At 38.0% G+C, this 18,562-nt stretch overlaps 1 protein-coding gene across 1 annotated transcript; it reads left to right on the top strand.

The window, feature by feature from the left end:
* Window positions 1-1,401: 1,401 nt before the first annotated feature.
* Window positions 1,402-18,361, top strand: LOC104528410 (rab GTPase-activating protein 1-like; the record flags this gene model as incomplete). Its single annotated transcript, XM_029086061.1, has 7 exons — window positions 1,402-1,459; window positions 1,546-1,643; window positions 2,221-2,229; window positions 2,526-2,639; window positions 13,168-13,242; window positions 16,701-16,826; window positions 18,218-18,361. Coding segments are annotated over exons 1-7 (624 nt in total), but the record flags the coding sequence as incomplete, so codon positions are not given.
* Window positions 18,362-18,562: the final 201 nt, after the last annotated feature.

Genomic DNA, 18,562 nt, shown 5'->3' with positions numbered 1-18,562 from the left:
AGTCCTTCTCTTCAGAGCTGGTCTCAAGAAGAGAAAACTGCCTGGATCTTTTCAAATTTGTGCTGAAGAATTAACGTAATAGGTTTTTAGAATACTCAGTAACTGTGCTGCACTAGTAGATCTTAAATGTTGTTTAAGGCATTTCCTCACAATGTAACTGAATTATTTAGAATCTCTTGTGTTTGAAAACCATGTAAATGAAAATACTCATTAAAGAAATCTGATTAGAGAACTGCTTATTATTAAATTGTTATTGCTTTTCTGTGTTTTAGTGCATGTGATTTAGACTGTGTTGGTTAGTTCTGGTCACTAATAGCTGCATGATGCTTCCATACCCTGAAAAAACATGATGGTAACCTGGTGAAAGCACAGAATTATGTTTATTTTCTTCAGTAGTGCCATTTAGCTTAATAAAAACATCACCTCTTTTTGTAATCTTCCCTGTTCTTAGCACGTGACAATGTGCCTGGTATTTTACAAAATACAGGTTGTGTTTATGGTCTTGTACTAAAGCTGTTGTCAAGCAAAGGGGAAGCTCCAGTTGAGATCACTGAAAATGAGGACAATTAATTAATGATGGCAAAGAAGCTGTGAACGTTAGGGGAGAGATTTAAGAGAGAAGGAAGAGGAAGACTTCTATGTGCAGGAACTGGAAGATGGTGGTTAAATGCAGAGGGGGATGTAGAGGAGGGAGATGAAGCCATAGTTTAATATGGAGAGCTGAGAGAATCAAAGGAAATGAGAAGAGAAGAAAATGAGATTTTAAACCCCTCAATATTTTCTTTTTTTACTTGTCTGATACTCGAGTGCTTTTAGAAGACATTTAAATTTGAAGTGGTGTTTGTGCTTGTTGTGACTATAGCTGTTTTCTTGGCTGCTGTTGGATTAAATGGAGAAGTACAGCGATGGTTCTCATCTCTGAGGTAGCCTGCTACAGCCCAGGGTGATGTCATGGTCTGGGACTTGCTGTGGCCTTCTGGCTAAGCCCCCCCAGGCAGCTGCATGATGGTGTGGCATAGTCTTATCAGGGAAGTTTTGTGGGATTAGGAAACCACCTAAATTTGGGAGGTTACCTGGTTGCTGATTCCAGCAGGTATAAAGAAGGTTTTTTATGGAGAGTCCTGGGTTACAAACTGCAGTCTGGGGGTTTAGAAGCTTTTCTGTAACACAGAGACTTTTTTCAAGGTAAAAATATTTATAAAGGATTTATTTTCTAAGTCACAGATGAGGATTCTGTTGGTTTTTCTTTTAGGATTACAAAGGTAATAGAGAAAAGCACCGTTTGATATTTACCAACCTGAAGATGCTACCTCACACTGAGGTTAACTGGAACCTGCTGATAATTGATTAACTGTTGTAGATCCAGCTTTGACATTTTGATACCACTTTCTCACACCCACGATGGTGTTTCTCAGATCTGATTCCAATGATTTCCATCTTTTTCTAGAAATGCAGTCTCGTAAGCAATTGCTTCTTTATCTACAGAGCTAGGTATGTCTAGGAACAACTCAGTGGCCTAAACTTGGACGTTTGGTGTCATTTTAGCTGACTTTGGGTATGCAGATCATCCACATGGAGCTTGTAGAGATGATGCAGCACTTACAGCAGACTTGTATCCTTCTGCAGTAGCAGCTGCTTACCAGGCAAGATCAGCTTTGGGCTTCTCAAATGGCATCTTGACACCAACATTTGGGCACCTGAATTCATCTCTAGTTGCTAGACAATGTAAAAATGGAATTTAATTGGAGATGCTAGCAGGGAAAGTATGGGATTTATCAGTTGGAGATGCTAACAGGGAAAGGTATGGGATTTATCAGTTGGAGATGCTAGCAGGGAAGGGTATGGGATTTATCAGTTGGAGATGCTAACAGGGAAAGGTATGGGATTTATCAGTTGGAGATGCTAACAGGGAAAGGTATGGGATTTATCAGTTGGAGATGCTAGCAGGGAAGGGTATGGGATTTATCAACTGGAGATGCTAACAGGGAAAGGTATGGGATTTATCTGGAAGTATATCATTTTCTGGTACTTCTGGGTTTGTTCTTTTAAAGACCACTTAATGGTAAACTTTGAACATTTCTAAGTAGTAGTTCTCATGTGTAATTAACACTATTTTTATGGTAGATTGATACACATTTTAAATTAATACCTCTGAGCTTGCAAGAGAGACACAGTCTAAATTTTCTTGTGTTTTTAGTTTTGTTTTTTTTTAACTCCCAGAGAGATATGGTAAGCATATGTTCTGTGGTGAAAATGCACCTACAATTAAATAATTAGTCATTTCCTGTGAGTTTTAAACCGGAACTGTAAGCCTGAAGGACAGAAAACATGCCATGTTGCTCTTGTTAAACTGTCATATTATTACTGCGTGTGCAACTAGAGGATCTTCAGTTTCTTCTCCAAGCACTTTTCGAGGATGAGTCAGTAAAGCAGTTACCTAATGTTATCCACGTTGACTGCACTTAGAATTTGATGTTCTGTTATGTTTAATTACACTGGGGGTTTTTTTTCTCTTTTTTTTACAGGATTCTGTTCAAGAGAGTGTAATTACACGAGATATTCATCGTACATTTCCAGCACATGATTATTTCAAAGATACAGAAGGAGACGGTCAGGAGTCTCTATACAAAATCTGTAAGGTACAGTCAGTACTCTGCATTTTAAAGTGTGTTCCATATTTTGCTGTGACTGTATTTTGCCCTGCTAACCCTGTTCCAATCCAAGTCACTAATCAATAAGATTTTAAAGCTTGATTTCGATTGCATCTGGAGAGTGCAGTGTTTCTGCAGTACTGGATATCCTGAAGTACTTTCTATAACCTTGCATCCTGTATCTCCTAAGATGCATATGAGGAGAGGAAGACTCAAGCTAATGGGCAGCTAGATAGCAGAGGTCCGCTTCAGTAGAAGTGTGGTGCAGTAAAACTTTCCTTGCTCTGCTGGTAGAGAGGTTTCCAGAGGAAGAGAAGCCCTCAGAGCAAGTTCTGCTGTGAGGTTAAGCAAGAATGTCTCTAGATAATTATCAGTGAACAAATTAGCTGACCTTTCTAAGAGCAATGTGTGTGTATAGCCTTTCACTCCTAGCTCTCAGATCACTTCTGATCAAAGAAAAATCTAATTTTTTTCAAATTTTCACACGGGGAGGTTGAGGTACTAAATGAACAGATTTGTCCAGCTTGTACAGAAAGACTTCTGTTGCTCAGGAGCGATCCAGAAGGTAGAATATTGCAGCTAAATAGGGAGTTCTCTGACTGTCAGTTGCAGATTTTACTGTTTTTCTGGCAGGCAGTCTTCATTTTACAGTTTTTTCCACATGTAGAATAAATAATTGCCTTAGACAAAGCCATTTCCACTTCCCTTCCTTTTCCCTGTTACTCTCTTTCCACCTCCAGCTGATTAATAGACAGAAATGATGGAGTTGTCATAACAAGCAGAAAAATGTCCTGCCTTTGGGATATAATGATACATATTCCTGTTCTCCAGATAAATTCTGTGGTGATACAGACTCCTATTCAAACAACAATTTGGATGACTTAAATATAGCTGCTTAGGTTACATATATTGAAGTTCATTGTCATGAGTAATTCACGTTAAAAAAAACAACAGTGAAAAAATAAAGGAGCAGAGAGAACTTTCAGCCAATTATATTGATTTCTCACTAATCTTGGAGGGCTCTAGAGGGCTGCAGTAAAACCACTGCTGTGCCAATCTTTGAAGAGAGTAACTAGGACAATGCAGGTAATTGTGATCTTGTCAGTTTGATATCAGTTAAGTGAAAAATGATGGAATAGCATTCAGTTTATCAAGAATTAAATGTGAGATGTGTATTATAATGAATACCTGTGAGTTTCCTGAAAGTAGATCTTGACAAGGTAATAAAAAATAAAAAAAAAAAAGAAAATACAGGTTTCATTGGGGAAGGTAATTTTATCAAAATTCTGTAGATGGTGTAGTCTGCCATGAAGAAAATATAAGTTTAAATGCTGGACAAGTTAGAACATGAACAAGAGACATTAAAGAATTAAAAACTGGCTAGCTAGCAGGTTACTGAACATCAGCACTAGATAAATATTTCAAACAAGGCATCATGAAAACCACTTGTTCATTGGAAGGACTCTGGTTAATCACATAAAAGAAAACAGAGAAATAATTTCTGATAAAGATATCCTGATGACGGAGAAAAAAGGAATGGTAAATAATGAGGAGCTGAAGGATGTATGGACAGAGGAATCTTGTGTGGGAATAGGATGACTGGAGTAACTCAGTATTTTACTTCTGCTGCAGCTGCTTTTGATTAGTGTGTCCAGAATTAAAGATGACCTCTTCTACATTGGAAAGAATCTTTAGGAGCTCCACAGGATGATGAAAGGATTTGGGAACATACTTTGGAAAGAAAAACTCTCATGAATGAGTATCTCAGTCATATAACAAGAAGATAAAGGAATGGATCTGTCTGAACTAGAAGCAACTTACAGGAATTATCTGTCTAGCAGGCAGCTTCACAGAGGCAGAGAACTCAGACCTTCCAGGTTTTCTCTAGTAAAAGTGAAGAATTCTACTCATCTTCCAGAGCTGGGAGCCTTCCCTGCTCCTGGGGCCTCTACTACTCCTGCAGAGAAAGTTGCTGCAGATGTTGCTCCTCTTTTCCTGACTGATCCAGGTCAGAGGCCTGTCAGTGTGTCCATCAAGCTGAGGACTGCTCTTCCCATGAAGCATTTAGTATTTATCTGCAGCTGAATGACCTCTGCCACTTTGCCACTTTCTCTTGTTATGAACACGTTCTGCACAGCATCTTTGCAGTCAGCTTTTAATTTACTGCTCCAAACAGCTTTGTCTCACCAGCAGTCTCTGTTAGTGTACTATTTCTGTGTGTTCTGTGTGATTTGTGAACATTTTCAGTAGCCACAGCCCCAGCACATCTTTCTGTAAGATTCTGTGAGTGACCTCACCTTCATTCTGTGGGTGAGAACTGTTTATTCATGCCTTCTGCTTTCTATCCTTTAATTGATTATTTGAGTGCATAAGAGGACCTCCCTATGGCAGCTTAGTTCCCTAAAAAGCCTTTGAGAAGGGGTCTTGTTGAAGGTTTTCTAAAAATCCTTGTAGACTCTATTGACTACCTCATTCTTTTATGTGCTTATTGGTTCAAAGAAGGATTTGGGAAGCATTTCTTCCCGGTAGAACAGCCATATCCAATTTTTAACATTGAATTATTCATAAGTTTACTGATTTTATTCTTGACAGTTTCTTCCTACTTGCCAGTATTGAGATCAGATGCAAATGCTCTGTAGATTTCTAGGCAACAACTTCTACATCCTTGCATCCCTTAAATGGCTGTGGCTCTCTTCTACAGGTGGCCTGTCTATGGTTGGGTCTGGCTAGACCTTGGGTTTATGATTGATACAGTGACTTAGAGAAATCTTGTTAAAAGCTAATTTATTTGCTTATAAACTTGTCATTTCGTTGGAAACAAAATGAATAATCTGTGTTGAAAGTAATATTGCGGCAGCTTTATATTTCTAGAATAACTTTTCACAGAGGTGCTGTGCACTCATGCCCTTCTTCTAATATGAAAGCAAGGTATTTGAAGAATGGGATTATTGAATAAGGCTAGAAAAGGTCTGTCCTCAAGTGGGAGGGTAAAAGGCTGAAGAGCATTTTCTTCATTCCCCGCAGAAATGAGAGATGATCTGAGCTGTCAGATAAAAAGGAAAACCATTAAAAGCTCAGTGCCTCATTTTAACGGGTCTGTCAGTTTTAGTTCTGTCTCTTAATCTCTCCTTCAGAACAGTAGGGAATCAGGAAAGATGGAAACTTTTTCACTTGCAGAACATTTATGTGACAAAGTATCTAAAAATAAACTTTGAAGGCTGACAATGGTGATAAGGAATTAAAAAAAAAAAAGTTCCAGATTCTAGATTGGAGATGTCACTTGAGGACATGGCATCAGCTAGATTTGCACAGAGCAAACATCTTTGGGCAAAGAATTCTGTTTCTTGCACACTTTTCTGTTTAAATACCGTGCTAATTCTATTTAAAGAGCTCATTCTCTGCATTACAATGCGTAACAGAATCATACTCTCGACCTACTTCCACGCGTGCATATGTAGTTAACAGCTCGATGCTCCAGGGAACCAAAGCACTTGGCAGAAATAGTCCTCTCAGCTGTTTGGAGTGTGTGCAGTGCAGAATTGAACCTAAGATGTGTTTTCTCTATAATTTTCTGATTTTGACAAACAACCACTGTGAATTTAGTAGGAGGAAGGGAGTGTGTTGCAGGGAAATCAATCGGGTTGGCTGGGTGAGTGTTCTTACTGGGCAAACTGGAAAAAGAGACAGAACGTTCTCTGTTGAATTACTTCTCAGAGATTCAAAGTTGGTGTTTGTGTTTTCCAGTAAATGAAGGCATTAAGGAAGGATATGAACCATGTGTGTCATGACATAGTTTGTTATTAAATACTTATCTCCTTGGTTGATCAAATCTGTAGTTTTTTCCTAATCCTGGCCCTACTTGCCTGAAGGTTTTGGGCACAGGATCAGTGCAATAGCTGGTTTCCTGTGAAATGATGCACTCGGTTTTAGTCGTCACTCCAATGAACGTCTCTTTGTTGGTACCTACATTAGTAGAGGGAATAAAACCCTCTTTTTTCTAGTAAAGCTAATACTGGATGGGCTCCACTGTGCAGTTTTGGTTTTTTTTTTGCTTTCTTTGCTGTATAATTGAAATGTGAAAATGTCTTTGAGTTGCTCTTCTGTGACCAGTGGCTTCTCTACTGTGATAAGCTGTGAGTGATGGATTACTCTTTGGCTCAGCCTTCAGCATGGCAGAGCTGCTGCTTAGTGCTGTCCTGGAAGCTGATTGTCTCACTTTCATCCTTTTTTTATATTTTCATTTCTATTTCATTGCAGCATCTTTTTTTTCAGATGATCACCTCTTCTCAGCATGCACGTATTCTTCCACATTTTTACTTCTTAGTATCTCTTCAGGTTTTCAAATGGGAAGCTTCAGTATTTGTCCACTTGAGTTTAATTATTTGTCAGAGAGCAGATCTCTCTCTTTCCTATAGGAATCTATTTACCAATTTTAGAATAAACGTAGGAGCCAAAACAGAAGGAGTTAAGAATTATTTTTCATCTATTTTTAGTTGTTTATTTTCTTTGCTCCTGGGTTGAAAAACAATTTAAGTAAATATCTTTGTCTTGTTTCACGCAAAGGATTTTTAATGTTATCTTGTCTTCTTCCATTTGCATATTAATAAGGTTCCTTCTCTGTGCATCTGTGCTCAGCAAGAAAGCAGTAGTACTGTTCTTGTGTGTGTGGTTTCTGCTGAGACTGTGCAAGTGAAAAGGGCAGGAAATGCTGGAAAGAGAGTAAAGGCTTTAGTATTTTCAGAGACCTGAATAAATGTGGAGATTTCCTCATTCTCTCGGCCCTTGTAGCTCTGGAGGAGGCATATTGTATAACATACACGTGCCTCTCCCTGATAATAAATGAGTAACTAATTTCTAAAAATATGGTTTTCAGTTAACACTGAAATCCCTTGTATAATGTGATACATCCTGAATGCTGCAGTCACGGGAATATGATCACTCACAGACTGTTAGCCTTCTAAGAAATTTAGGTGTGCTGTTTTAAATTGTACTGTCACTTAAACTATTCAGCGACCATAAAATACCTTGTTGTGTGAGAAGTCTGCATCAAAGTGTGGATGTTTTCTTGAAACAGTCTGGTTTTCAGACAACATGTCAGTCTTTTAAGTTGACTAAAAGGGACTTCAGCACAGAGCTATGTCTGTATCAAACATCAAGCAGATTCATAGACTCATAGAATCATAGAATGGTTTGGATTGGAAGGGACCTTAAAGCTCATCCAGTTCCAACCCCCCTGCCATCAGCAGGGACACCTTCCACTAGACCAGGTTGCCCAAAGCCTCATCCAGCCTGGCCTTCAACACTTCCAGGGAGGGGGCATCTACAACTTCCTTGGACAACCTGTTCCAGTGTCTGACCACCCTCACAGTGAAGAACTTCTTCCTAATATCTCATCTAAACCTCCCCTCTTTCAGCTTAAACCCATTTCCCCTTGTTTTGTCATTAACTGCCCTTAGGAAAAGTCCTTCCCCAGCTTCCTTGTAGCCCCTTCAGGTACTGGGAGGCCACTAGAAGGTCTCCCTGGAGCCTTCTCTTCTCCAGGCTGAACAGCCCCAACTCTCTCAGCCTGTCCTCATAGGAGAGGTGCTCCAGCCCTCGCATCATCCTGGTGGCCCTTCTCTGGACTTGTTCCAGCTGCTCCAGGTCTCTCTTGTGTTGGGGGCTCCAGAACTGGACACAGTATTCCAGGTGGGGCTGTACAAGAGTGGAGCAGAGGGGCAGAATCCCCTCCCTCCACCTGCTGCCCACGCTGCTCTTGATGCAGCCCAGGACACGGTTATTGGCCTCTGGGCTGCAAGTGCACATTGTCTGCTCGTGTTCAGCTTCTCACTCACCACCACTCCCAAGTCCTTCTCTTCCCTAGGTCATTTCTGTCATTTTGTTGGTGACACAAAGGTGAGTAATGAGAACAAACCAGGCTTCTCATTCTCCCCCCAAAAAAACTTGTCCTCACTTGCTGTCACCTTTTCCTTTTTCCTGGGACGCGGATGCTGGATATCTCGTGTGGCTGTTAACAAGCATTGTGCCAGTGTGCCTGTTGCTTTTTCAGCAAAGTGAGTGTTTCCTGTGCCAGGAAAATCATTATTGACAAGAGAGATCCCGTTATTGCAGATGAGAGAGATGGAGATCTGTAGAAGCTCTGCTCATACTTCTCCCTCTGCATTGCCATGAAGTGTGTGAGGGGGAATGAAAGCCCTGGAAATGTAAGAGCTTTGTGTGAGGCAGATGCTAGAGAAATATTTTTTCTGATCTCTCTTAGTTTTTAATGTCATTGCAATGTTTATTTTCTAATGTCATTGTCATGTTTGGTTTCTAATGTCATTGCCAGTTTGTCTGTACCGTAGTAACTCAATGTGATTGTAAGCTGATCTTTGCTAGTGAATGTTTTGCATTTTCTTGCTTTAAGTACATTTGAACCTTCAGCAAGTTATGAGCAATCGTTTCCATGCTTATGAGGATGCACAATGATGAAAAACATTTAATTCTGGAATCTGAGATGTGCTGTGTTCTTTTCCTTTTTTAAAACTGCTGGGACTCATACTCAGTGGTTGGAGAAATCCCAAATCTGAGATTTTAAATTCAAATCAGCAACTTTTTCATTCATCTTTTAAATGCTACTCACTTGGAGATTTTCTGTCTACAGAAGACTCTGATCTTAGGAGATTTTCTTCCATTAATTGTTTTAGAGAAGAATTTCTGTCCATCTCTGGGTTCTTCATTCCCTTTCCCAACGTGCAGGCGGTTCCTTATCATTGACTTTATTTGAGGAGACTCTGTTGCTTCCAAAGTATTCACTTTCTAATGATGTTGTCCTAATAACTGCATCGTAGTTCTTCTCTTTCAAAGACAGATAACTATTAAAAATATGTTTTAATTCTATGAGTGAGATCTTAATTTAGTTAAAATGAATGAAACTAGGCTTCAAGTCAGAATCTTCATTAAGTCCCATTAATGATGCAGAATATTTAAAATCTCAGCTAACTGGAGTATTGTGATTGGAGATTCCCCAAGAGCTCAAGAAAATAATAACTTAAAAGACTGCAACATTGTCACAGGTTGTCATGGGAAAAATCCCATTCTCTTGAAATGATGAAGTTACAATGACTGCAGCAGCAATCAGGGATTTGGGATTTTGCTTTGTTTTCATATTTCATGTGGAAAGACAAAGTTAATGCTCCTCAGTTCCTTAAAAGGATAAATCTTAAATAATTTATCTTAGATCTTTTCTTAATAATACAATATTATGGTGGTATCTGTAGGCAGCATCCTTATTTTGGAGGCTATTTTGGTTAATTGCATCATATTTCAGGAATATCAAGTCCCATAAGTTACTTAAAACTAAAAAAGCATAATTGGAACTATAATATGCATGAAGCTTCGAAAATCTCTTTGCTTTGGGTGAATGCAATGAAATAATGTAGATTTTAGTGACTTTGTTAAAAAATAAATCTTTAGTTGCCAGGATTATGAGGCTTTGACTTGACTGTAGAATCTTTCTCAGTTTGATCTAATTCTCAAGCAGAACTGAAGTTGGTATCTAAGTTTCTGATAACATCTGCTTGTGAAGATCAGATTTTGGGGAAGGACCTAGTGGAAATTAATTTCAAAAAGTGAGCAGATCAAGCAGTTAATATTTATTTTTTCATAGTTGTTGGTTTCTTCAAAGATTTGTTAATGATGACGTCCTTTTACTGGAGCCCTCAGACATTTTTCTTCTTTATATATGTGTCCACTAAGTAATTTGAATCTTTTTTTAACCAAATTATCCAATATTTATTGATTTGTAGTTCTGTGGATCACTTCTGTTTACAAATGTTTCAAATTTGTCATTTATTCTTCTGATTTATTCAGCCAATTAATGGTTTACCAGTTTACCCCACCCCCTCCAGCTTTTTGAGTGAATGCTGTCTGTTCTTAATAAATTTTCAGTATTTAAATTGCTTTTAATTATCATAATCAGATGATAATTCCTTATCATCTCTTCTGATACTCAGTTGGAGACAGATCCTTCAACGCATCCCCTGTTAGAAATGGTTCCAGCAGGATGACAACCCCTGTGATTCTTCTGTAATAAAACAGACACAAGGAAAAGTTCATGTGGATTTTCTGCTATAGTTTAAATACAGCTTTTCTAGCTGGATCGTATATTTTCCAAGCAGAGGCTTTGCCTTCCTGCTCTGGATGTGTTTGAAACAGATTTATTACTAGTTTTGATGTGTTTAGGAAGTTGATTATGAGAACATTTCTTCATATTTTTATATTTAACATGCAGAGTGAGGATTTTTTTGCATCCTCCTCATTTTCCCTTTTTTTGCCATAGTTTCAACTTCTTTCACAATCTCAAAAGAAATATCTTTTTATTTCCAAGAACTCTCTCTACTTTTTAAATCTCTCTCAATTTTGAAGGCAGTTTGTTTGTTCCAATGTGTTGATTTCTCAATACTTATTTTAAAACTCTTTTGGATTAATTTATTGCTGGTTTTGGCAAATTATTAGCTATTGTGCTAATATTGCTTCTCACGACAGAGAACCCCCACACATTGATAATTTGCTATTAATTTTTCAACCTGGAGATTTTTTTAAGTAAGGTAAAAGTGTTGCTATATAGTGTGAAGAAATCATAAATCAAATTTATTATTTGTAATTCTGCATATCTGTCTCTAAGTGGAGCTGGCCTTTCAATAACATCTTTTAGGAATGCTAGAGAAATACAATATTAGACATCCATAAACTGATAGATTTGGGGAACAAATAGATAAATAATCATGATGATGATGATGATTAACCAGTGGAGAGTTCTAATTAGTCATATGCAATATCAGTTTCAGTGGTGAAAGTAATTTCTGTTAATTCAGTGTTTAGGAGTAATTTTAATTTAACTTTTTCTAAGAGACCATCATTTTTTTCCAGTTCAAAGTTTTCTATCTGCTCTTGTACACTTCTGGATTTATTTTTATATTTCACTTTTGTGGCTAAACCTGGTTTAAACCAGTAAGCAGATTGTAATGGTTCATTGGATTTTTTTCAATAATGTTTGTGACTACTCTTCTTGTATTTGCTTGACCACTGAAACTGAGCAGTGGATTGGGATTATTTTGGCTCAGATTATGGCTAATCCCATCTACCATAGTTCAAAAGAATGGTAGGCAGTATGGACAAATGGCAGAGAGCTCTAAGTCCCAGTTCAGATTTTCACAAAGCTCCAAATGTCGTAGGAAATGTATAGATGAGTTGTGACCTTTAAAGGATTCTCAGATTATATTCTTTACAGAAATCTTCTCTTCTAGAATCATTGCAGAATTGCTTATAAGTATTTCTTACCAGTTTTTGCCCATCAAAATGAAAAAGGAAAGGTGGTTTCAAGACTTTCAGTATGTTTTGGCCTCCATTTCAACATTTCTAATGGAAATTATTTGCAATTATGTTTATACTGTTGGCTGGAAAGAAGTCACATCTCTCTTTGAGTCACAGTTCTTCCCACCTTTTGCAGAGGCAGCTTGGCCACCTTTGAACTATTGTAGGACAGCCCCAGGTGTGTTTGGTTCCCCAGCATACCCGGTGTTGTCTATTCAGTCTCTGTGCTTCTATTCAGCTTCTATTCAAAGCTTCTATCATCTTGATTTCATTGAAGACTTCAAAAAAAGAAGAAGATAAGCACGGTGTTCCAGTTTGAAACATTCCCATCTGGAAACAGTCTTGGAGGCAGTGTGGGGGCAAAGCAGATCTTCTGATTCACATGGCATATTCCTCCCCATAGCTCTGACCTTGAGCTCTTGTTTTCCCTGGCTGTAACCTTAGTACCTTGCTTATTCTCTCAGGATGTCCCTCTCTCCGATGTCAGTCCTGCTGCAGCTTGTACTTTCTCAAGTTTCCTCAAATTCTTAACATCCTCTGACATCTCTTTAAAAACAGTGTCTGTCTTGTCTCGGCAAAGGAAAGGTTGGTTATTTTAGTTTTGTTTTTTTTTAAGAGGAACAAAAAAGTAGTGTATCAGTCATACCATAGGAAAATGAGCCTTGTTCATTCTTGAGCATAACAAGGACATGGAAAAACTGATTCTGATGACATTTTCAGGATAGAGTAGTTCTCGGTGGTTTTCTAACAAACAACCTCGAGTCCTCTACTTTCTTGATGTCAGAACTTGTTTTTCCAAAAACAAACGAGCACTCTCCCCCCAACAATGTAAAAACTAACCTGGTTTTTACATCATATTTGTTATATCGTTAAAGTTACATCATTACTGACCTCAGCAGAATGATCCTTGATTTAGGTGAAGGGAAATTGCATCCAACGCTTTTCATGCTGTTCAGTGGGGGGAAGTTTACAAATAGGGCATCTATGGAAGCTTGAGGGTGCCCTGGAGACGTCTTTTAAGTGCCCTGAGAGCCTGTGCAGGAATGGGTACAGTTTCACTGCCTTTATTTTATTTACAGGTTCTGAATAACTCACTGCTTATAACACATTTTGATATTGCCTGCCTGTGTTTTAAATATATGTTGCCTTTAATTTTTTCTAGGCATACTCTGTCTATGATGAAGACATTGGCTATTGCCAGGGACAGTCTTTCCTTGCAGCTGTGCTTCTACTTCATGTGAGTTAATTGCAAAATGAAAGCTTTGATATTTGAAACCAAAGCAGCTTTAAAATCAGTAGTACTGTAACATGCTATTTGACAGATATTTACTGTTGTTTGTTTGTCTGTGTTCATTTTCCTCTTGTTGCTTTTTTGGCAACTAGTGACTAATGGCTTCTGTCTTTATGAATGCAGATTTCTTTTATCTAGGAGAAATCCATTAAATTGTCAAGTACTTCTGTGTCAAAACCTGAAGCTGATTTGTTACACATGAATATTTTCTTTTTAATTTAGTCATCACGTAGGTGAACTCCTTTTGTGTTTATGGGGGAATTTAACTTTGGGAGATATTCTCAGAGCAGCTAACCAGAGCAAGCAGTCTCATTAATTTTTAGTGAGACTTTTTCTCCTAGGGATGTTTTATAAGATCTTTTGAGTGAAAGCTCTGAATTTTAACCTTGATATGTTAGCCTCTAACCAAAAACTGTGCAAACTTTGATCTGTTGCTTCCTGTATATACATGTACATGTATGTATAGATAGATAAATACACAATTTTTATATTTACAAAGTGCTTTAACTTTGTATTGGTGGAAAAGCAGCAGATTTGAGTAGTGTGGATATCATAAAGAATATCTGAATAAACCACCCATACCCCCAGTGACAACTCTTACTCAGGCTCTTGCCTGCTTTCTTTCTTTTTCAATTAATAAATTATTAATCATAGTTGAAATACATTTCAGATTGTGGTTTTGAGTCAGCTGCTGGTGGTATATATGTTGCACATACACTTCCTAAGGCACTTAGAACTCAAATTCAGATTAATTTAAGTTGTAATTCCCAGTGAGATCTATGACTCCTTGAAGAGAGCATGTTACAAAGTGACAGTGTTACAGAGAAGCTTTGGATTCTTTAAGGATAAGCCTGAATTAGTCACGTTATTGCAGTCCCACATACACTGCACATTAGCTTATCTAACAGTTATTTTGCAATTAACATTTTACCCAAAGAAAGATTCTTAAATTCCTCTGGAAGAAGAAGCCATTTGCAATACCAGAGTTGTTTGGAAATGAGTGGGTGTCACATTCTTAACATTTGACTAATACTTCAGCTCCTCTCTCTTGGGTGTGTGCTGTCATTCCTACAGAGAATCACCTCTGTTTCTAGTGTTTCTGGAGTTAGAAGAAATTGCCCTGTACACAGGCAATACCAAATGGCAATTGCACTCATTTTAATATGCCCTTTATAACATTTGCTTTCATAATAGGATATTAAACTGAAATAATCAGAGAAAGGGGGAAAGGGAAGCAGTCTCAGTGAGCTCATGTAAGTCGGGAGCTTCCCAATGTCCTCAAACTCTTGTTTTTCTCAAATTCTCCAACCAATCTGTATACTGTGAATACTTATAAGACCCTCTCTGACTCTTCTATCTTTGCATGGATTTCTAGACCCCTCCCTTTCCCTGTTTGCTGGGACAGGATATCCTTTCTCTTCAGTGTAGAAACGTTTCAGGGATGGTTGAGTAGCCTGAACCTCCATCCTGGCTTTTTGTGATTTTGCTGCTTTGATTAAATTCCCATCAAAGGTGAGCAGGTAACTTCCAATCACAGGGGGACAGTGTTGCCAACGCTAATTGTTTTACTGGAAGTCTCACAGTATTTGAAATTTCTTTTCTTGTTACTTACCTCTCAGAGTCACTGCCATGTGAAAAACTAAAATTTCATTTTAAAAAATGCTAAATTTCTGGCTTTTGTTCTTTCAAAGAAAAGATGATAAAGGGCAAATATCTAAATGCTAAAAATTGGACTGGAAGCACCAAAAAATGTGTTTTGTTTAAAATAAATAAGAAATGAAAACTTGATTTATGATTTTGAGTTCTTGGGGTTGGTAACGCTGGAGAACTCCCGTCCACTGAGAGCGAGGACTCAGTGGCCTCTGCCTGTAAATGCCTTTGGCCTGGTACTCACCTGTCTTCCCTCTCCCTGTCTCGGGGGAGGAACGATTGTCAATGCACGTGTGTCTGATTGAGCATGCAAGGTAGGTGTGCTTGTGCATGAACATTTGTCATTTTATTGGAAATAATTGTTAATTAAAAAAAAAAAAGAATTTTAATTAATCTTTTTATAGAGCAGATTCAAGGCTTTTGGTCAGGATAAAACTATTTTTTCCCTTTACTTTGTCTGCAGCTTTTATCTGCTGTCAGTGGGAATCATTCCATCCAGATAAAATAGCACTAATGAGCTTTGAGATTCCTTAGAGCTTATCCTAGGTGATGGTAGCCTGGACAGGTAGCTAGCAGCTGGTCTGGCAGTTCTTTTTGCTAACTAGTTACTTTTATATATGCTGTCTGAAAATGAAAATAAAAGTGTCTGCCCATGGCCTTGGAGACAGACCATAAGATAGGCTGAACAATGAAAGATGAAACCCGGAGGTAAATATCAAGAGACTAACCTTCTCGTTGAAAAAAATCCTCAGCTTTTATCTGTTGCTGATATTTGATAAGGGGTTGGCAAGAGGCTGAATGAGTGAGTATAATAAAAGGTCAAGAGTTGTCGTTCTTGATACTCAGTAATTGTTTTCATTTGTTAAAAGCTGGTGCCTGTAAAAGAAAACTTGTTTTTCAATGTGATTGAAAACCTGATTTGGGGTCTGCAGTAACTCTGCTTGTGCTGTATTATCGTGTTACCTGAAGGCATGGGGGAAGTCTTAGCAGTGGAGGTTTGATGACACAGAGTTCTGTAGGCTCAGGACAACAAATATAGTTGTAGAGTGGCTCACATGACTTGTCCTTTAGTCCTGCTTTCTAAAACCCTGTTGGATGAGAAATTTTGGTCAAAATTAATAAAGATTATGGAGACAGGGCTTCTGAAGAAGTCATGATGTTACTAGATGAGATCAGCCCTCCTGAGCTCACAAGTAAGTTCTGAAGGCAAAATTTGTTATTTTCTTACTCATGGTGGGAAACCTGACCTTCAGAGAATTTGATGGTTTCAGAGCTTGGGGTTTGGATGAAAGTAGGTAAGCATTCTTTTCACTAAGAGTTGGTTGTTCCTTAGTTCTCCTGGATTTTTCCCCTTTAACAAAGTCTCTCTCAGTAGAAATCACTGTCATGAATTGTTGTCTTTTCTTTCTTTTTTTAAAAAATAATTGTTCTGTAGCTGAGAATTGTGTACTGGTTGTTCTCATATGTATTTGGCAGAATACTGATGACAGTTGTGCTGCTGTAGGGATGTGTACCTACATGAACCTATTATATGATCCCACATTTTCTTCAAATCAAGGTGTTCATCAAGAGGAGTAGTCCCCTTGAGATTTGATTTGCTTAATTCTACAAGGATAGTGCTTTACTGAAAATTTTGATATATCCCTGGTTCTGAATTCATCTTGCATAAGGTATTTGAAGTGTGTGTATTTGTGTGAGGAGTTTCCAGCCTCAGCTCAGTTTTTAAAATGATGTTTGTGTATTTTTCCAAACAGATGCCGGAGGAGCAGGCATTCTGTGTATTTGTGAAAATAATGTATGACTATGGCTTGAGGGACCTCTACAGAAATAACTTTGAAGATCTCCATTGCAAATTTTTCCAGCTGGAGAAGTTAATGCAGGTGGGGCCAGGGTAACAAATCCTTTTATTTTCATAAATTGAAATACTGGCATGAAGAAGAGATTAATGCTTTGCTTCCATAAGCTGCTGGAGGAAAAAAAAAACCCTTTCCTTTTAGATGTGGGGTAGAAGTAAAGCAGGGAAGCTTAATATCTGGATTCAAACATTGTGAACCAGATTTATTTCTAATTTCTTTTGTTTTTTATATACCAATCTTGCTGCTAATCTTTGCATCCAAGCAGAGTAGGTATCTGGTTTTTTCCTCTCTCCATTTGCTTGCTCTCTCTCTTCCCTCTCCTGTGATATTGCTTAGGGAGAATGTCTCTCCTCTATTAAGGCCAAATATCTTTTGGACTGCCACCATCAGTGTCCTACTTTCTATGAATTATGTTGGTGGTTAAGAGGTCAGGCAAATCAGGACATAGTGATGCTTATGAAATAAGAAACAAGTGTAGGTCATTTTGTAGATTTTAATGTGTTTTCAATTGCTCTTTTTTTTAGATGGAAGTATTTCATAGCCAGAGCAATTTAACATAAATAAACAGCTGCAAGTTTTAAACATGGCTCGTCTGACTAGGAAGGAGTTACTAACAGTCCATTAAGCTTTGACCTGCACTTCTGTTAGCATAGTGAAAGCTGGCTGCTGGAGTCACTTACCAGAGATGACTGTATATACCTCTGTGAGATATATTAAAACCAAACAAACCAGACCACAGTTAATAATTGGGATTTTGGGGTTTTTTTTCAGGTGTCAAATTGTGTATATTTCCTACTTGGTGGAGTAGAATTGCATGCTAATGAATTTGATACTTAACTTTGGCATATGGTCTTCTCCATATTTACATATGTTAACAAAGATTTTTACTTTATTAACTGAATACAAATATATAATCAGTGTACAGTACGATGATCAGTGCTTATTTTGTGTTGCTTCTATATGCTCCTAGTTAGAGAAATTGTCTGATGGAGTTGTGTGCTTTGTTGCTTTCAAGCTCTGCAAGGTGATCTCCTTGTTCTAGTTTCTGTTGGTCTTTAGAGCAGAAGCATTTAGAGCAAGACACAGCAAAGGAATAACTTAAAAGTCTACACTACACATGGCACAGATTTCACAACCACTCTGCCTTTCGACTGCTGAAGGTTTTGTAACTTCTCAGTGTAATCTCAGTGCATTATTTGATACCGTGATAGAATCCACAGTGGATATCTTACTAAAAACTGTAACCATGGGCACTGAATTTATGAATCATCTATGTATTTCCATTGCTCAAGAGAAGCCAGGATTTCACTTTGTTGTGTTTTTCAGTGTTTAGCAACCCGGTACTTCATGGCAGTCCAGCTGAAGAACTTGGATTAATGAGTAATACTGAAGCATTATTTTTTCCTTTACTCCAGGAGCAGTTACCAGACTTGTATGGCCATTTCTCAGACCTCAATTTGGAAGCTCATATGTATGCATCCCAGTGGTTCCTCACTCTTTTTACTGCCAAGTTTCCACTCTGCATGGTCTTCCACATCATTGACTTACTACTTTGTGAGGTAAAAAACCCTTGAATCAGAAAGCCCTTCCTCCTCTCCACGAATGTTTCTCCCTTTTTTGTTTCATTTTGTTGGAGTCATTTACTGTTTAATCTCAAAATGTGTGTAACTAAATTATGTAGAAACCATGGTTATATTGAAGAGATGATGTTCAGTGAAACACTGGTTTGGTTTTAAAATCAGAATTGTGGATTGCCTCAT

The sequence above is a fragment of the Antrostomus carolinensis genome, unplaced genomic scaffold (assembly GCF_000700745.2).
Source record: "Antrostomus carolinensis isolate BGI_N321 unplaced genomic scaffold, ASM70074v2 scaffold46107, whole genome shotgun sequence".
Lineage (NCBI taxonomy): Eukaryota > Metazoa > Chordata > Aves > Caprimulgiformes > Caprimulgidae > Antrostomus > Antrostomus carolinensis.
This window is presented reverse-complemented; position numbering and strand designations above follow the sequence as displayed.